General features: G+C 35.9%; 1 protein-coding gene across 2 annotated transcripts in view; it reads left to right on the top strand.

Annotated features, from left to right (window-relative positions):
* The window catches only part of LOC150104338 (uncharacterized), a 248,033-nt gene that overhangs the window by 194,822 nt on the left and 33,838 nt on the right, over positions 1 to 19,373 (top strand). For both annotated transcript variants that reach the window (XM_090396303.1, XM_090396302.1), the window contains exon 6: positions 11,202 to 11,278. In XM_090396303.1, the coding sequence (XP_090252429.1) occupies positions 11,202 to 11,278 (77 nt within the window). The remainder of the gene's footprint in view (positions 1 to 11,201; positions 11,279 to 19,373) is intronic.

Genomic DNA, 19,373 nt, shown 5'->3' with positions numbered 1-19,373 from the left:
CCGATGATTCATTCAATCCTTCTGTATGCTTAACTTCATTCTCTCTTGCAACGCCACTCTCACAGCTATCAGGTACTACCTCGCAAATATCATCATTCATACCTCGTGTATATCGCTGTTATCTAGATTCTCACTTTCGACAACAATATTACTCACACGACCTGAAACACTCTTTAAATCCTCACATTCTTTACACTTTTTGCCCACATCCACTCCGCTATCGTTGTTTAACCAGACTCCAAACACTCTCCGCAATGCATACATTTCGCAAATGGTACACTGAATCAAGTCTTTTAAGTTAAGATAAATAGCGAACGCATCATCCATGTAACGAAGCAAAATAGTGGGTTTATGGGGCAGAGTTTAAGGCTTTCTCTTCAAAAGTCTCCATAAAGAAGTTGGCCAAGAATGGTGAAGGTGGTGAACCCATGGCTGTCCCTTTTATCTGTTTGTAGAATTTTCCTTGCCAAACGAAATAGCCTGAGTTCATTGTGAACTGAAATAGGGCTGAGATATCGGGAGGAAATTTGGCTTGGATGAACTCTAAGATTTCCTTGAGTGGGACATTTGTGAATAGGGAGGAGACGTCAAAACTGATCAGTATGTCAGTATGTTGGAGTGAGAGGTTTTCTATACTGGCTTTGAAGTGGGCCGAGTTTTTTTATGTGTGATGGTGTGTTGGCAGTATAGTTTGTGAGCTCTTTGGCTAAATGTTTGGCTAATTTATACATGGGGGGAATTAATGCTATCCACTATGGAACGTAATGGCACATTTATTTTATGTATTTTTGGAAGTCCATATAATCTGGGGGGGGGGGGTCTAGAGTTAAATGGTTTTAGTTTGTTGGTAACTTCCACAGGCCAAGAAGTAGCCTTCTTAAGGAGCCTATGGAGTTCTAATTTGAGAGTTGGTAGGATTATATTCAATAGGGAGGTAGGTGGCCCGATCTAATAATAAAGCATTAAGCTTACCTGTGTAGTCCTTTTGGTTGAGAACCACAGTGGCGTTACCCTTATCTGCTTTGGTGATTACTATTTCCTTGTTTTTCTTCATTTCTAATAGAGCTGTATATTCGTCTTTGGATATGTTGGTTTTTGCTAGTGTTGCTTTGGTGAGAACACCGGCTACATCCAGTAGTTAAGTATTTATTAAAGTTTCTTTTAATTAATATTCCAGTATGCGTTGCAAATTCCTTAAATAATTTAATATTTAATAGTCATGTGTTATCAACGTATAAGCCTTTCTACAAGAAGTACCATCCTTCAGTAGGGTGAGGATAATCTGGTCATCTTTAATGCCACTAAAATCCAGTCTGGCCCTTTCTCTTGCAAAAGAGTTATCTTCTCACATACTCTTACCCTCATTAAATCACTTGACAAGATCAGACCTCTCTGCTTGGATTTATACTTCTAGTCTCTCTTGGCATAAGCACATCACATCGATAACTTCCCTCAGCATTCCAAAAACTAATCATTCTCTTTTGTTTAAGATGCTGTTCAGTTTGCTTCTCTTTTGTTCAACCTACTTATACTTAGAATACTGCTTACACTTAGAATGGTGTATCTAAAACTTCTCTAAAAATTCTTGATGCTGTCCAGAGGAGAGCAATTTGGCTCATAGGTGATCCCACTCTTATAGATTCACTTCAACCTCTATCTCACAGATGCAGCAGTGCTTTGACCCTGTATCAGGTACTTCATTGGTTATTGCTCCACTGAACTGGCAACCACCATTTCTCCATTTTCTGTTGCACTTTTAATACAAGAACAGCAGTTTGTCCTGTTTACAGTGCAACTGGAAATACATAGAACCTGCTTTTCCTCTTACTCTTTTATTCCATCCTCCTTGACAGCCTTCTGCAAGAAGTACTCCCAGACAACCACTTGCACTTTTCAAAAAAAAAAAAAAGTCAATAAACTTCTATTTCAGTTCTCACCTGCACACAGCACTGATGTGCTTATAGGTCCTTTAACTTCTTGTGTATGCAATTAATATTTTAAAAAAAAAAAATGGTGGTCTAACTTATGGTGGAAGAAGAAGAATAAAAATACTATATCAAAACTACACCCTGTTTTATATGGCCAGAGATCAAATTCATATTAACCTGTAATGATACAACAGTAGTTGTAGCTTAATTAGTATTTAAAATAAGGGCTAAAGTATGTTATTAACAAATTAAGGTTGAGATTCTGGAGTATTACAATCCTAATTATTATGAACTGTTGGAACAAAAAGTTATGTATGTTAGATCCACATTCATAAGATTTCTAGACCATCATTATTGTTCAGATTCAGGTGGTCGATTGGAATTTCAGTTTTCTCTAAATTTGTGCACATACCAGATTTTGATGTGATATAAGGAACTATCCCATTCCAGTTGAGATTTACCATAGTCAGGGCTTGAGAAATGTGCTATTGTACTCCTCTGTGATGAGAATTTTTAGTTAACAAGTAAAAAAAAAAATAATAAAAGTAGTTTCAGTTTAGTCAGTTTTATTAATTGAATGCCCATGCTGTTTAATTTTTTATGTCATAAATAAATTTTTGCATGTTTACGTTACTCATCACATCTATTAAGGAATGCTGGTCATTACAAATGGCATCGTTTGATTATCACTGATTTTGTCATATTGGAACACAACCAATGAGAGGATAGGATATGAACCATCATTTTATCTTTAGAGATTGTTCAGCTGTACTGTGAAGTGATCAGTTAATTGAGACATGGTAACCTAAAACAGATATGCAGTGGACAGTGGTAATTTGTTCATTTCATACCCAATGAATGGAATATACAGAATTTGATTTTAGTAGTGGATATTAAAAATTGAAAAGTTGAGTAACGAGTGTTTATGTTCCAAAAATGTTTCTTTATATTAATTCTAGCCTAAATTTCTTTCATTCGTTTTTATGAGTTGCTACCATATCACATGACATCGCTATCCATTATTATCGTGAAGCCACTCAGAATTTAGAAGCACACTGATCTAGTCACGTGTAGATATTAGGGAGTTTTTTTATTGAGAGTTCTTATGATACAAACAAATCAGCCTTCAAAACACATGCAATTTACAGACAAAAAATACTGTTGTTAATGATGATGGGTGGTAGATGGCATTGATGATAGTAGTATTGTAGTAGGAGAATTGAGTATTAGTGGAAGGGTGAGATCTATTTAGCAAAGTAGAGTGCCCTCCTGTGATGAGTCCTTAGACTCCCTGGAGGTGTCATGTAATAATAATAATACTGAATGTTTTCAGCATTTGTTTTTAAGTCTTGATCTGGGAGATGCCAGACATGCTGAATTTTCTGTTAAGACAGGAGATATATATAGAATTACTAAGCAGATGATTATGACAAACTGAGGAGTCAGTTTTCACTAGTGCTTTGGCATGAGAATTTGGAAGGGAAAGATGTTGGTTGCTGCAAGGGAGGTGGTCAAGGAGTGTTTGAAGAAACCAGTATTAGAATTTATATCCAGAGTCAGAAGACTAAATCCAGGTAGGATTTAGATGGATGAATAGCAGGAGTTGTAGGCAAAGAAAAATTTGTGAAGGGAATATGAAAAAAAAAGTGATCAGCATGCTCGTGAGTAGTACAAGACACAGGCAAGAAGGGTCAACTGTATGGCAAAGAAGCCCAAAGGCAATTATGAGAGAAAGCTAGTTGATGAGGCCGAAGGTAATACTAAATACTCTTTCGCTGTGTGACCAGTAAAAGGAGTAGTGACTATGGAAGAATAACTTTAAAAAGTGTTGATTGTGAGAGGTAACAAAAACAAACCAAATTACTGAGTGAGCATTTTGCAGGGGTGTACTATCTAGGTGGTGATGTTAAAATGCCAGATGTGACATTGACTGATGGGAGAATACAGTTTGAAGAAATAGAGGTGCTTAAAATATTGCAGAACTTCAATGTGAACACATCATCATCATGCATATCAAGGATTTAGGCCTAGCATGGACTGATCTGGCCTTAGAAGTCATCATTGAATTGTTTAAGAGGACGTCCTGGTTTTCTTTTTCCTAATGGCTTGTACTTTAAGGGTTGATTTGATAATTTTTCTATTTCATTCTTTGAACGTGTTCTGTCCATTTATGTTTATGTTTTTTAATTTTTTCTATTACTGATTCCTGGTTTAATTCTTTCATAATTTCTTCGTTTCTTTTGTGATCAAATAGAGTATACTTTGCAGTTTTTCTCATAAACTTCATTTCTCTTCTTATTAATCTTTGTTTGTCTTTTTGTTTTGTTATGTCCCCTACTTCCATATATATATATTAGTTATTTAACCTCAAAGGGATCTCTTGCATGTGACACGTGATATCTCTGGTTCACAAAGGAATAGCCCGAGGGTCGAGCCAAAACCTATGTGGATGATTCTTCTTAACCAACCTCTCGTTAAGCACTAAGAATATTTATTTTTTACTGCGCCACTTAGGACCCTTAGATTAATTGAATTGTTAATCAAGAGGTTGGTAAAGAGCTTTGCCAAAATATCACAAAAATTGCAATCGTGACCGAAAATTTACACTGAATGAGTTCCCTGCATAGATCCGTATTATTTCATAGATGGTGCATTAAATTCTATACAGACACAGGATTTAGTTAAAGTATAGCAAAATTTATTTAACATAAGACATGCAATTTATACAAAGAAAGTTTTTCATCCAATAAGGGTTAAGAGTTAAGTCAAGTCCAACAATACTAAGTCACTCAAATGAAAATTCACACTAAGTTTCAATTAACCTTATATATCTCTCTCTTATTACAACTATTTAACACTATAGACCTTAATTAAACAATTTCTAATTATATATCCTCATTCTAGACACAATCTTATTAATCCTCTTATAAACAGGTATTAATCTAATACACATTTCATCAGATTACTCATAATATTCATACACTTGTTTTCCTTTGTCCTAAAGTCCTCATAATAATTGTCTCTGGGTTCTTTGTTACAATAATTCTATGTGAGATTAAGCTCTTAATTCATACACATGCTATGGGATATTCGTACATTCTTGGTCATAAAGGATGATACAGGCACCATTCATTTAACCTTAATTATTCCATACAATATATCCTTTATGCACTACTAGTTTTTGAATTAACAATTTTATAAGCATTCACTCCTAAGATCAAATTTCTAATATAATATTCTTGGACAAGTTTAACAATTTTCAACCACATAGTGCCTATTTATTTAATACTTTCTTTAAATCAAATTAATCACTTTCCTAGTCCCTATTTTTAACTATTCTTAGAGTTCTTCGCTAATTAATTCTTTTACAATTCTTAGATTCTGCTTTCACACACAAATCAGAGAACAAAATTTTACTTTTTCTTTCCCTCCGATCGACGATATGCCAACGCAATCTTCTTTATGGACCTCTAATTTCTTAGCACTCCAGGTACAAACATTTTCGGGCACTTCATGCTGTATAGCCTGCTACTATTTGGTGGAAGTTTGGAATCAGGATCTTTGCTGACGACCGTTCCTTCCGCATGCTAGCGAGGGAATCGGCACCTAGACACGCGGCCGACTACGAGGTAAAAACCCGGGACATCCATGAGGATCTCAGGAGCACAACTCAGGAACACAGGACTAAGGGTGGGGGGATTCCAACCCTTTTATACCACTCTCCTATCAGCCGCTACCGTAAACTTGGCTTCACCCGAGGCGCGAACATGCTTGTGAAGTCACAGCATCCGATTCTCCCGCTACTCGTTCTTGCTAGCATGGGACAGTATGGGGTAACGGTTTGCTTTCCCTTTTCTTCTCTTGGAGTATACGTAAGCATAGAATTTTCTTGATTGTTTTGTTGGTTTATAAACTGTAAAACAATTTGACCAAAATTTAAGCATTACTATCAACGTTAGCATATCTTAAATATTCTTTCCATTTCTTAAAGTAAACACATTTTTTTCTTTTTATGCTAGTACATAACCTTTCCTTTAGATATTTTACAATTTCTTCCTTTCTTTTTCTTGTTAATACATTTGGTATTTAAAGTACACATTACTATTACCCAGATAACAAGTATTTTCAGTAAGCATTGTATATAGTTTATACTCTGTTATACAATGATAAGTAGAATCATGACATTCTAAGCTTATCAGGGTATAACAGTTTTATTGTCCAGATTTCACTTCCATGCAATAAGACTGGTAGGGCTAATGTATTGTATAGTTTTAGTCTGGTTTGTTTTTGAACTAGGTTTGGTTTAAATATAGAGTTAATTACACCTGTTATTTTTAAATATTTTGCAGTTTTTAGATTTATATCTTTTTCATTTTCATATGTGATCATACATCCTAGGTAGTTAAATGAATTCACCCATTCTAAGATTTTGTTTACTATCTTAATTCTTGCTGGATCTTGTCCTTTAAAGGCTGTAGTTTTTGATTTTTCTGTTGATATTATCATACCATAATCTTTGCCTATCTCATTTAGATCTAAAATAACTTTCTGTAAGTTATCTTTAGAATTTGTAATTATTATTTGGTCGTCGGCAAAAAGAAGAGTGGTAGGAGAAAGTTTAATACCTTGATGGAAATTTTTATTCCATTTTATTATTATTTCATTTAGGTAAATATTAAAAAAAGTTGCTGAGAGGGGACATCTCTGTGAGACCCCTTGGTTTATCTCTCTTGTATATGATAGCTCATGATTTAATCTTATTTGTATTTGATTCATTTGATTCATATATACTTATGATAGCTTTTAGGATATTATTTGGTATTTGTCTTTCTTTTAATATGTGTTAAATAAAATGCTTCTTTTAACTTTGTCAAATGCTTTTTCAAATTAATAAATGCAATATGTGTTTCTAAATTGTATTCTCTTCTTTTCTCTATTATTAATTTTAGGTAAAAGGCTGGTCTATACATGATCGTCCTTTTCTAAACCCCATTCTGTACTTCTAAAATAAAGTTTTCAGAATATTTCATTAGTTTGCTATTTAAAATTCTGCTATATATTTTGTAACAGGAATTTAATATACTTATACCTCTGTAGTTTTTAGGGTCATCCCTACTACCTTTTTTAAAGATAGGAATCACAAGTGCTTTTTTCCATTCTATTGGGGGGGGGGTTACCAGTTGAATAAATTTTATTTATTCAACTGATAAATAAAGACTCCTGTTATTAAAAATAATAGGAGTCTTTGTTTGAATCTTGTTCCTGCATATTTATATAGTTCTGAACCTAGCTTATCTTCTCCAGGTGATTTTCCATTTCTTGTTTCTTTCAGGCTGATTTCTAATTCTTCTTTAGTTATTTCCTTTTCATTTTCATTAAATGTTTGCCAGTTGTCTTTTTTAAAATATTTATCTGTCCACAATTCTGTATAGAAATTTAGAAATTCTTCTAATTTCAATTCAGTGTTTAATGTGAACACAACCATGTGATTATATAGCATATCAGCCCATGTATTATGAGAATGTGGAAGGGAATTATCAGCTCCTCTGACCAAGTGTTCAATTTAAGCCTCAGTACTTGGAGAGTGCCAGTGGAGTGGAAAGAGAGCAGAATAGTCCCACTGCTTAAAATGATGCTCCAAGACAGAAGTAGAAAATTATAAGCTAATCAGTCAATATCTCAGTAGTGGTGATTGAGGTATTGGAGAAATTGGTGAAAGACAGAATTTTGGACTGGATGGATAAGAATATGGTACTCTATAAGGGACAACTTGGGCTTGTGAAGGATGGATCTTGCCTTAGCAATTTGCTTGTATTTTAAAATAAAGTGACAATAGAGTTGGATAAGGGAAATAGCTACTCGGTCATATTGCTAATCTTTGCATAGCAATTTGACAGATTCCACATAGAACTTTGTTGCATAAATTTGACCAAATGAGGATGGATATGAGTCTGGTGATTTGAATTAGAGGATGGCTGGTGGACATCAAAGAGTGGTTTATGGAGGAGTTGAGTCTAGAAGAAGGCAGGTAACCAGTGGTCTACTATATGGCTCAGTACTTGGTCCACTGTTGTTTAATTTGTATATCAATGATGTAGGAAATGATTTCACACAAAATATTCAGTTGTTTGCTGATGATGCAAAATTGGGAAGAGTGATGTTACATTGCTCTTCTCTACATCATCAGGAACTTGGGGGTGATTGTCAACAGGGAGTTGAAGTTTAGAGGGCATATTTTGAAGGTAGCCAAAACACACTAACAAGCAGGGATAGAAAAGTTATTGTTCCCTATCTAAAGCTTCAATAAGTCCACATCTGGACAAATGTGTACAGATCTTGGACACCTAAATTCCATGGGGATGAAGTAGTGAAGAGGATCCAGAAGCGAATGACAAAGATCATGGCAGATCTGTGGAATGCTGCCTATGAGAACAAATTGACAGTCTGTGGGCTTCAAAAACTAGTTTTTAGGTGAAAAAGAAGAGATATGATAGAAGCATAGAAGTTATTCAGGATTAACACAGAAGACTTCTTTTAGTACAAACAGAAAGGGAGAGAATGAAGGGTTGCCCATGCTAATTCTGTGAGAATGTGGTTAGCGAAAGTGTTAGGACGTTGTTAGTGAATAAGTTTTAAGGAGTGGTATAATAGTTTATAAATTGACTGGATCCGGGATAAACACGTGACTATGATATGTTGGTTGACCATGATGGAGTACATGCAGAATGATATCTGACCAGTAAGACATCTGCCTGACTAGTGAGCCAGCATAATTTTCAAACTCTGACCATAGTTATTAAATTTAATGTGTCATTTGTGTTCCTCTTTTTGGATAGGAATTCATATCATAGTCATGTGTCTATCCCAGATCCAGTCAATTTATAAACTTTTGTTAATACTGCATTTATCAGTCACTCATAATAGGCAAGTTACAGGTGCATTAGATGCTATATGCTCAAGTGGGACAAGGAAGGAAGTGGATTCTTGGAGGAGTTGAATAAGTTCTTTAATTTTGCAAGAAGTTTAAAGATTGCAAATGTATTTGTGTAAAATTCTGTTTATTTTGGAAATTTTGAAATATTATGGAATGGATGCAGTTTTATTGTAATCTAGGAGTTTATTTTTAGGTGCAGTCTTGTGAAGTTTTTTTTTCCACAATAAATGGCTATTCTCATTTCTAATTTTTATTTTTGATTTTTAAAGAAATGAATGAGTACTTAATTCCTGCTGAAACACTTGTTCCTTGGAGCATCTTTTTTGATAGCCCTGTTTTTTAGTGTGTTGATGGGGGTAAGGGTTTATGTATTGTGTAGGCTTATGGCAAACAGGGAAAGATAGGCTGCTCAAGAAAAGATGTGACATTGTATCCAGAAATTGGTATGCATTTATGTTATTTATTTGGTTGGGTGAGGAAGGAGTCTTCCCGTCAGTGATGTGAGGAACCTTTATCTGGTCTCTTTCAACTAAAGGTGAATTAGCCAGTCTCATATGGAGGTAGGGGGTTTTTTCACCTGGAAACTTGGGTTTTTTGTCCCCCAGAACAGGCAAACCGGTCCCGTGAACACAAGTGGATTACAGTCGTGAATATGTTCCAGTCATATGCTGGTCCAAAGCCCAGATAAAACTGGGGGTTGGGGTTGGAGAAAGCAGTGGTGAACTACTCTGTAAAAATCTCACCAGGAATACTTTGTGGGCACTGCCTACAAAGTCACCTATGGTTGGAAATGATTGAAAGGGAAAACTAGGAAGGAGTCTAAGTTTGGCGGCTTTGTGGATCAGATAATGAAAACATCATCACCATATCTTAGCCAAACTTTGGGTTTTAAAGCAATGTAATTTAGAGCATGTTGTTAAAGTTTTCATTTAAAAATTGGCAATAGGAGGAAATAGTGATGAGCACATGACTGTACCTTCTTTTTTGTAGTTAAATTATTTTCCCTCATGAAATAACCAAAATGTAGTATATGGATAGAGAGGGCTGTATTATTGGGGAGATATCTGTCCTGTAAAAGAAGAATTGGAAGTGAAATTTGTGAAATGGGCAGATACATCAAAACTGAGTAATAAATCTTTTTGTCAGATACTATGTTGTCAGTTTTGTTTATGAAGCATTTGGCGTTGGATTGACTTTCCAACTCCTTCAGTGTCAGTGCTAGTTTCTTGGCTAGGTGATAATTGGAGTTAATTATGCAAAATCCTAGAAAACAATACACTCAGCCAAGGATCCCCCCCTCCCCCTAATTTTTTAATATCGTCTTACCAAGTCAGTAGGAGTTCATAAAGTGATTAGTGGTTCTGTATCATTGTTTGGAGAATATTTTCTTTTTGTGAAAACGTTTTCAAGAAGTCGATAATAAGAATAGGAAAATCAATAAAAATAACTTTTTGAAAATATAATTTCTTAGATTAATTTTTGTTACTAGAATTGCCCTTAATGTTACTTGCATATTCTGTATTTTATTAAAGTTAAATAAAAAAAAAGGATTTTGTTTAGAAAGTTTATTTAATAAATTAAAAAATTATTTAATAAAAGATAACTAAATTCTGTTCTGTCCAATATGCAACACTTGCCAGCTGGCAAAATTTACTCTGCATGGGTGATGTATTTTTTGAGCCCTGTATATATACATGTGGAATGCATGATTATCCACATAGTGAAGTACCATGTGAACTATGTAGTCCATATATATATATATGGGACACCTCGGTTATTAATTATATGTATATATAAATTAACCTCCAACCATTTAGGATTTGACTTGTAACTAAGATGTATGGTTATGCAGTGAAGCTACTGTAAAACTTTTGTACTCACCATTCAGAATTACAGGTTGAATATCATCTGTTCAAAGTGCCTTTCCACATTAAGTTTCTTTTGGCTTCTTTCTGTCTCAGATATCAATATGGTGTATCACATGGTATTCATATTCAACTAATCACTACCATTCAGAATATTTTTTACTGTTTACTAATATATCATATATCTGGTATGGAATATAAGTAAATTGTGTTAAGTGTGGATTAGTGAAAAGAAACCATCCTTCTCTCCCAACTTGAGCTGGTGGATGATTGAATATGAACAAGTTTTTATTAGTTTTTATTATCTGCGTGCGTGTGTGTGTGTGTGTGTGTGGTTTCCTCTTTATATCATAGGTAATGCTATGCATTTAGATTGAGTATTTTTTTAATTATATGTTGTTTAATTCTTGTACTTGATTTATGATATTAATGTTAAACTTTATTTTAAAATTTTATTTAAAATTTTTTTTTAAGGACTGGTAGAAGACATACAAAAATCTGTAGATATCCTTGTTCAGCATTTTCGACAGGTAAAAGACAAATTTGAACAGGTAATAATATAACCATATCAGATTTGATTATCATTTATTCCTAGAGTACTGGCTTTGTTTAACATATGGACAATTTTGAATTATGTTTTCTTTATACTTTGATTTAATTACTCTTTCTTTGCTATTCATAAAACTGAATGTTATTAAATGTACATTAGCAATATGGCTTAGCTGTTTGTTAAGAAGTCCTTGTTGATTGGAATAGCATTGGACAGCTTAATGATGTGGTTACAATTGTATTCAAATCAGATGGTTTGGATATTGTTATAGTTTGACATTATAGTTGATCACGTTTAGTCTTAGGTTTATCCTTTCTGTTATTAAAATGATGAGCTGTATTTTTTTGTTATTCTGTATAAGATATCCTGTTTTGCTCTTCAAGGGGAAGAGATTTTTCTTAGGGATGCCAAGTAGATTGTATGGTCACAATGTCTAGTTTGGTGTTAGGTTTATCCTCGCTGCTATTAAAATGATGATAAGCTGGATTTTTCATTATTCTGTATAAGATATCCCGTGGGGCTTTAAAGGGGACTGGATACATTCTTCTGGGTGATACCAATTAGATTGTATGATCACAATGCGTAGGGCTAAAACACTGATATTCTTGCCACCACTATGTTGGGCATTCTAAACTTAAGTGGTGTCTGGTTGCTCTGCAGCAATCAAATTCTCTACCTATACATTGGTATCCCATTAGCCAGCAGGCATTAGGCCATAAGATTAGAGGAACTATCTAGGAGTGAACTACTAGCAGGAGTTAAGGTGTGGTACCTGTAATTCCTCAGAAAAAATGCAAAACTATGGGTGTAATATCTCAGTGTCCAAAAACCATGTTGATTAAGTCCTGATTACTTTTTTTTTCCCCTTCCTACCTTCCAGCATTAAATATGAGTGATGTTTTCAGATTTATTTCAGACATTATGAAATTACATTATGAATTATTGCATCATAGAAATACTGAATGCTACTTATTTTCACTAATACAGTTTTAAGATGGTTATTCTGCATACCTGCAACTGAATAGTATATTGGACTGAAGCCAGTACTGCTTTAGGAGGCCTACAGGACAGCGAGCAAATAACCATGCCACTATTTTGCCAATTGTGCCTTGGAGTTCAGATAGTAGTATGTTGAGAGCACCACTGAAACCAAAATTTGCAGAAGAGTTATGTGAAATTCCAATACATATAACTTGGTAAGAAATCCAATACTGTATATTCTGTATCACTCCCAGTTTCAATTCAAATCAACAAAAAACAAGCAAAGGGTAGATTACATGCAGATATAAACCAAATTTTCCAAGCTATCCAGATTTCCTTCACACTGCTTGGAAAGAAGTAAAGGGCCACCATAGTGTGAGGACCAAACAGCCATAGCATCCACATTAATAAGATGTAGGATCTCCTTTTGCTGTGATGACTGCAGCAATCCTGCAGGACAAACTTTCCACAGTGTATGATAGCAATCAGTGGGAATTTTGGACCATTCTTCCTGTAGGCATGTAAGAGGTCCTGGACTGTTGGGTGGACGTTCCTTGACCTTACCCAATACTCCATTTCATCCCACAGATGTTTGATAGGGTTGAGATCATTCCTCTGTGGAGGATAGTCAAGTGTGGTGATGTTAATGCCCACAAACCATGCAATTACTGCAGTAACCTTTTGACACAGTGCATTGTCTTGCTGAAAGACACAATGGTCAGTTCTGTAGAAACACCATAAAGTAGAAAGCATTGCATTGTCCAGAATGTTCAGATACCTCTCGGAGTTCAGTGTTCATGGCACCACAAAAGATGTCCGAAGCTAAACCAGGAAAATCTGGATCATACCATCACATTGTCACTTCCAAATTTCATGTTTGGAGTTATGCACTCTGGCTAGGGATTTTTGCTAGGCATCTGCCACACATGCCCATCTATTCATTACAGGGTGTAGCATGATTCATCAATCCATAACACAGCTTTCCAAGCTTCTACATCCTACTGTACACATTGTTTGCACTACTGAAGACGATGCTGCATGTTGGTTCAGTTAATGTGGGACTTGCATGTTGCAGTCCTACCATGGAAATCCATGTTGTGAGCCTTGGTTCTGAATGTTTTTTGTGCAGATTTGTTCCATTTGATGCTCAAAACTCTGCGTTCAACATATTGGCCGACAAATGGCAGTTTTTACATATTATTCTGCATAGCACTCTATGGTCATGTTTGGTGAGTGTGGTGGGTAGCACTTGCAGTTGACTTCCAGAGTTTCCATCTCATATCATATCACTGATTGTTGACCTGAGATGGCCCAATTTGTCAACAGTTTACGGAACAAGATAGGCATGCAACATGGCAACCTGTCACAATGCCTCTTTTAAACTCAGTTAGTTTCCTTCTCATAGCCATCTTACTCGGACACAGTTGCACTGACATGGAGCATCATATTTCTCCAATTGATACTGGCTACAAACATGTGACTGGTTATATGGCACGATGCACCTTGCCCCATGGGATGTCTGTTGATTTTTATCTCCATTCTGCTAACAGAAACTCAAATTTCACTATCATGCTGCTCTTATGCATATTTTTGACATACCTATCAGAATACCTGGTAATCTAACCATTCTCTAGCTCTTTGCCTTAAAGTGTAGTATTGTTTGTTCTCTAGGCAGTTCTGACATTCTAATATTGATTTCTTTTCCCGTGCAACCCCTCCATTCGAGGCACCTGTTTGTGGTCAAGGGGACTTAGGGGCCCTTATCACTCATATTCTTTTTTTATGCTTTTCCTTCCTGTATTCCTCACTCTATTTCTCTGCATTTTTTACTATCCTGTTTTTCAGACCACCATCACTGTGATTGAATGCTTTTTCTTTGTGTTTGTGGTGGAATGCAACTGGTGGACAACCAGAAAGGTGGATCTTGGTAGTTTCACACTACTTTGGCCTCTACTTCAGCAGAATGGGTGGTCCTGAATGGCCTGGGCAGGATCACTTGGCTTGCCTGCAAGGACCAGTGTTATTGCAGTTAGTCTTTTACCACCATTATCTGATGACAGAGCTCAAAGCTTGCTGTGGTGTTGTTATGTGTTAAGAGTAGCCCTGCTGTTCCACTCTGAGAGCAGTCATTGCTCATTGGAGATGGTCATACATGTGATTTTTTCATGTTGAGGGGAGAGCTGTGGCACTAAAATATTCTCCGTTTTAGGATGAGTAATTTTTCATCCTCAATGTTATCAGGATCCCTCAATATAAGCACCAGTCATATTCAGAATCATTGCAGAATCAACCGAAAACAAAATAAAGAAGCAGAAAACATCAGAGACAACACCAAACATATAAACCTTTTTAATATTACACTCAACCGAAGAATATCCATTCCAGAAGATGTTACCTCTTTTTTTAGTATTTTGTCCTCTAGACAATTCAGACCACAGTCTAGTATTGATTTTTTTCTCCCATGCAGCCTCTCCATGTGAGGCACCTGTTTGTGGTGGAGGGGACTTATCAGTAATGGTGCTAGTTAGTAAACTATTCTTCAATTACCCTTCTTCATCCAGCAAGGTTTGTATGGGTTAGGCAGGATGTCCAAAATCAATCAAGAAACTCTGTTTAGGTAACAATGTCATTGAAGCAGCAACAGCGACACAATCAGAAAAACTACTTTGTGCAAAATGTATTGGGAGAATACCAATTAGTCACCCCCCCCCCTCCCCCACTAAACTTCAAACTTTTTTATTTAGAGGCATAAATATCTTGAGCTGGGGCCTCTTGGCTGTGATAGCATAGAGTGACTCATTAGCTAGCTCTTGATAATTTTGCTTTTTGTCACATTATCGTTTGTTGTCTTCTGCAGATAATTTATAGTCAGTGCTATGATAAAAAAATAATCTGCTAGTTGTGAAGTTTGTGGTGTGATATGGTTTTTATTGGCAGAAACAATAGTGCTGCAGAAATTCATTGATGACTGTGTAAAGTTTATGGGGCCCTAATGTAATGAGTGACAGTAAGGTTAAGCAATGGCGTTATGTGTTTAAAGAAGGGTTGACACCAAATCATCTGTCACCACATTTGGTCATTGGCTGACCAAGTGTGGTGACAGATGATTTGGTGGAAAGAGTGAACGTGAGAATTGTGTTTCATAATTATGGAACTTTCTTTTGAATTCCTGGAAGTTTCCTGCTCAGTCGTTCATGAATTTATGACAGAAAAGCTGGATATAAGAAATTTTGTGCCAGATGGGTCCCAGAAATGCTGACCCAATGTACATAAACAGCAACGAGTAGAATCAGCACAAAAATTTTTGGAGTGTTATGAAAATGAAGCAGATGAACTTTTTCTCGTATCATGAATGGTGACAAAATGTGGATTTCATACCCAAATGTCGAGTCAAAACAACAATCAATGTAGTGGTGCCATTCATCATCTCTGAAAGCAAGAAAAATCTACAGTATTGTCAGTCAAAATAAATGATGGCCACTGTCCACTGGGATGAAAAAGGGCTCTTGTTCATCGATTTTCTTCAGTGAGGAACCACAAATAATGCTGATGCATATTGTGAAACACTGAAGAATTTCAAATGAGCAACTTAGAACAAAAGACAAGGAATACTGTCATCAGGGATTGTGCTTTTGCATGACAATGCATGAGTTCACACTGTAGCTCGACCTGTCCAGCAAATTCAGAAGTTTGGGTGGAAACTTTTCGACCACCTTACAGTCCCAACCTCATGCCCAGTGACTACCTCTTGTTCCTTCATATGAAGCAATGGCTCCCATCTCAGTACTTTGAAGAAGATGAGGAACTGAAGAACAGTGTGACTCAATGGTTGAACTCACTAGTGGCAGACTTTTTTTTTGATGCAGGTATGAAGCTGGTGCCACAATATCAAAAATATCTCAAAGTCAATGGCAACTGTGGGAAAAAATAAAGTATATATGTAGGTATTTTAGCGTATGATAAAACTTTTTTTCTTTAGAAGTATTTTTAAATTCTTGATCGGACTTTACTTTCTGAATGTGCCTTGTATCATAATTACTTTCAGCATACCTAAACCACCAACATCTGTGTAAGCAGGCTGTCTAAGCTGCCCAGTTAGACTCTACATCGCAAATCATTTGTGTTGTTTTAAATGTCAAAAGTGTGGTTATTCTGAAAGTTCCTGTCATTGTCATCTGTACCTGATGTGATGGTAAAGGCCATGAAAACAGACTAAGAGCAAAACAACCAAAATGCCTTAATTGTGAAGGAGGTCACCCAACATACTCCGAAGCATGCCAAAGATGGAAGGATGAAAAGGAGATGCAAAAAATGAAAAACTGAGCAAAGCCTCCTATCAAGAGGCAAGGAAGCAGCGTATCACAAAAGTAGCAACACTAGTGGTAAACCCTCTTACGTTCAGAAGGCATCTGTTCACAGTTGCAACATCCCTGAGTGGTATGATTTACTTGCTTCTCATTATAGTGAAAAATTAATATGGGCTTACTCAAGAGGACATGCCAAAAGTGCTCCCACTACAGGATCCACTAATTTAAGAATGCACAATACAGAGGATCAAAATCAAAAACATTCCTCCCAGACCTATTCATACATAGGATGAATATCTAAATTCCCACACAAGAAGATAAAAAAAAATTAATATACCGAGTGCCATAGAGGGAGTCCAGTTTGATGATATATTGAATATTTTTCCTGAGAAAGGAGAAATGGACACTGGCCATCAACAATTATCCAGAAAGAAAAATCCAAGACCAATGAAAATAAGAACATACAACATTGGAAGCCAAATGATACCACCAAAAATAAACATATTTCTACACCCTCTGTCCAAAAATGAACTGAACTTTTCAAAAATAGAAGAAACTAGTGGTGCCACCTGTTGTATCTTTTTGTTGTCGAAAGCGGCAACCTTCATTAGTGTTGTATCAACTGTTTATGACATTTATTTCATTAGAAGCCGAGTTATAGTGGCAGTGTGTTTTGACGAACAGTCGGTCGTCATGATATTAATGCTGTACGTGACAAATTCTCGCTATCAATCGCTTCAAAACTTTGAGATAAAACTCATCATTGACTGTTTGGCCAGGTGGAACAAATTCTTTGTGGATTATGCCCTTGGAATCATAGAAACAAATCAGCATTGTCTTTACTTTTGACTTCTCTAAGCGATTTTTTTTCAGATGCCCCTCTTCTGGTGGTCTCCACTCAGCACTCTGGCACTTTGTTTCAGGCTCATACTCAAAACACACATTTTGTCACCAGTAACGATCATTTCAAACTTCCTTTTAAACTCGTAACGATCCTTACGAGCAGTTTTAATGAGGTCCTTGCAGTATGCAATTCGATATGTTTTTTGATTCGGTCAACTTGTGGGAAACAAATCGCGAATTCAATTTACGGAGGCCGAAACTCTCAGTCAAAATGTTGTGCACAATTAATTTTGAACTCCCCAATTCATCTTCAATCAATCACATGGATGATTTCGGGTTTTCTTTAATGAAATCACGTACTTTTTAGATGTTAACTTCGCTCAGTCCATTTTTTGGACGGCCCAGATTTTCGTCATTCTCAAGCATCTCACGACCACTTTGAAATCGCTTAAACCACTCGTAAACTTGAGTACGGGGTATGCATTCATCACCATATGCTTTTTGAAGAATTTGATGCATTTCGGTAAAACTTTTAACAAGTTTAACACAAAAGTCAATCGCAGCTCTCTGTTTAAAACTCATTTTCCGACCATTCGTCAAAACATACTGTCACTCTTGGCACTATAACTCGGCTTCTAATGAAACAAATGTCATAAACAGTTGACACAACACTGATGAAGGCTGCCGCTTTTGACAACAAAAAGATAAAACAGGTGGTGCCACTAGTTTCTTCTATTTTCGAAAAATTCGGTTTCTTTTTAGACAGAGGGTGTATAATGGAATTGTCATGGATTCTGTCAAAATATTGATGATATCAAGACTCTCTTGCAGAAGTATAAATCACTGTGTCTTTACTTTGTTCACGAAACATACCTGAACACTAATGATGATATGGCATTACAAAATGTAGCCATTTTGCAAGACAGGACAAGGGAATGGAGGAGGAGTTACCATCCTTGTGGACATAGGTGTCGTGAGGAATTTTAATGCCTATGGCCAGGAAAGAAAATTGCGCCATTCTAAAAAAAAAAAACTTTAAAAATCTCAATTTTTGCACCTATGGCTGGGACCACATTAACTATAGCCTCACTACGCCTCTGCTTGTGGACAACCATATACCTTCCATCAAGTTATCCCCTTATCATACCCCTTTCCCTATTTCCTTGTGCATGTCAGTGGTGGAAGAATTGAAAAAAAAAAATACAAAAGATAAAAACAGAACATATTACATCAGGATGCAAAGAGGAAGTTAGCCACTGCCACCACCACCATACTTGTCCTGCAATCCTCTTATGCTGAATAGTTGGCAGTTAAGAAAACATCAAAAGCATCTCACAACCCTACGTCTATTCCACCATCTGATAATTTTGACATACCAGAACTTTATGATTGTGAGTGCTTCTCGATCTAAAGCTAATTATCCAATGCCCAGTCATGCCATTGGATAATTACTTGTTTTCATAGTCAACCTACAAACAAAAGATAGGAAGTTGTTTGTGAGGCTCCATGGGTCACAATCATCTTACACGTTTTTATTTACTGAGAGCTGATGGGCCAGTTTTGTATGAATAATGAATACAATATGTGTCTGACCATTTATCACTTTCGATGGAGGGCCAGCAGCTCACACAAGAAAGGAATGAAATTTTTACTTATCTGGCTGAACAACATACAGGCAGATCTTATCAGACTCAGACAAAAAATGCATGAAATGCTTAACGTTTTACAAAGAATTAGTTTATAAAAACACATTTGATTATAAATTCTATTCATGTGTTGATAATGAATTGCTTAACTAATTTTTTTAAAAGTTGCCTTTTGTACATAACATGTTATTTACTAATTTATTTCTTTATTCCTGTTTATTATTACCTTGAGTACTGCTGTGACCTTTGGTTTACTGAGGAATGACCTTTGCTGTACTTGCACCAGTAGACCATTAACCAATGCCAGCACTTTCTTCTC

The sequence above is a fragment of the Typopeltis vanoorti genome, chromosome 8 (genome assembly GCF_054136105.1).
Source record: "Typopeltis vanoorti isolate ZY-2024b chromosome 8, IOZ_Tvanoo_1.0, whole genome shotgun sequence".
NCBI classification, from domain to species: Eukaryota; Metazoa; Arthropoda; class Arachnida; order Uropygi; family Thelyphonidae; genus Typopeltis; species Typopeltis vanoorti.
The sequence above is the reverse complement of the archived record's forward strand: the minus strand, read 5'-3'. Positions and strand labels throughout refer to the sequence as shown.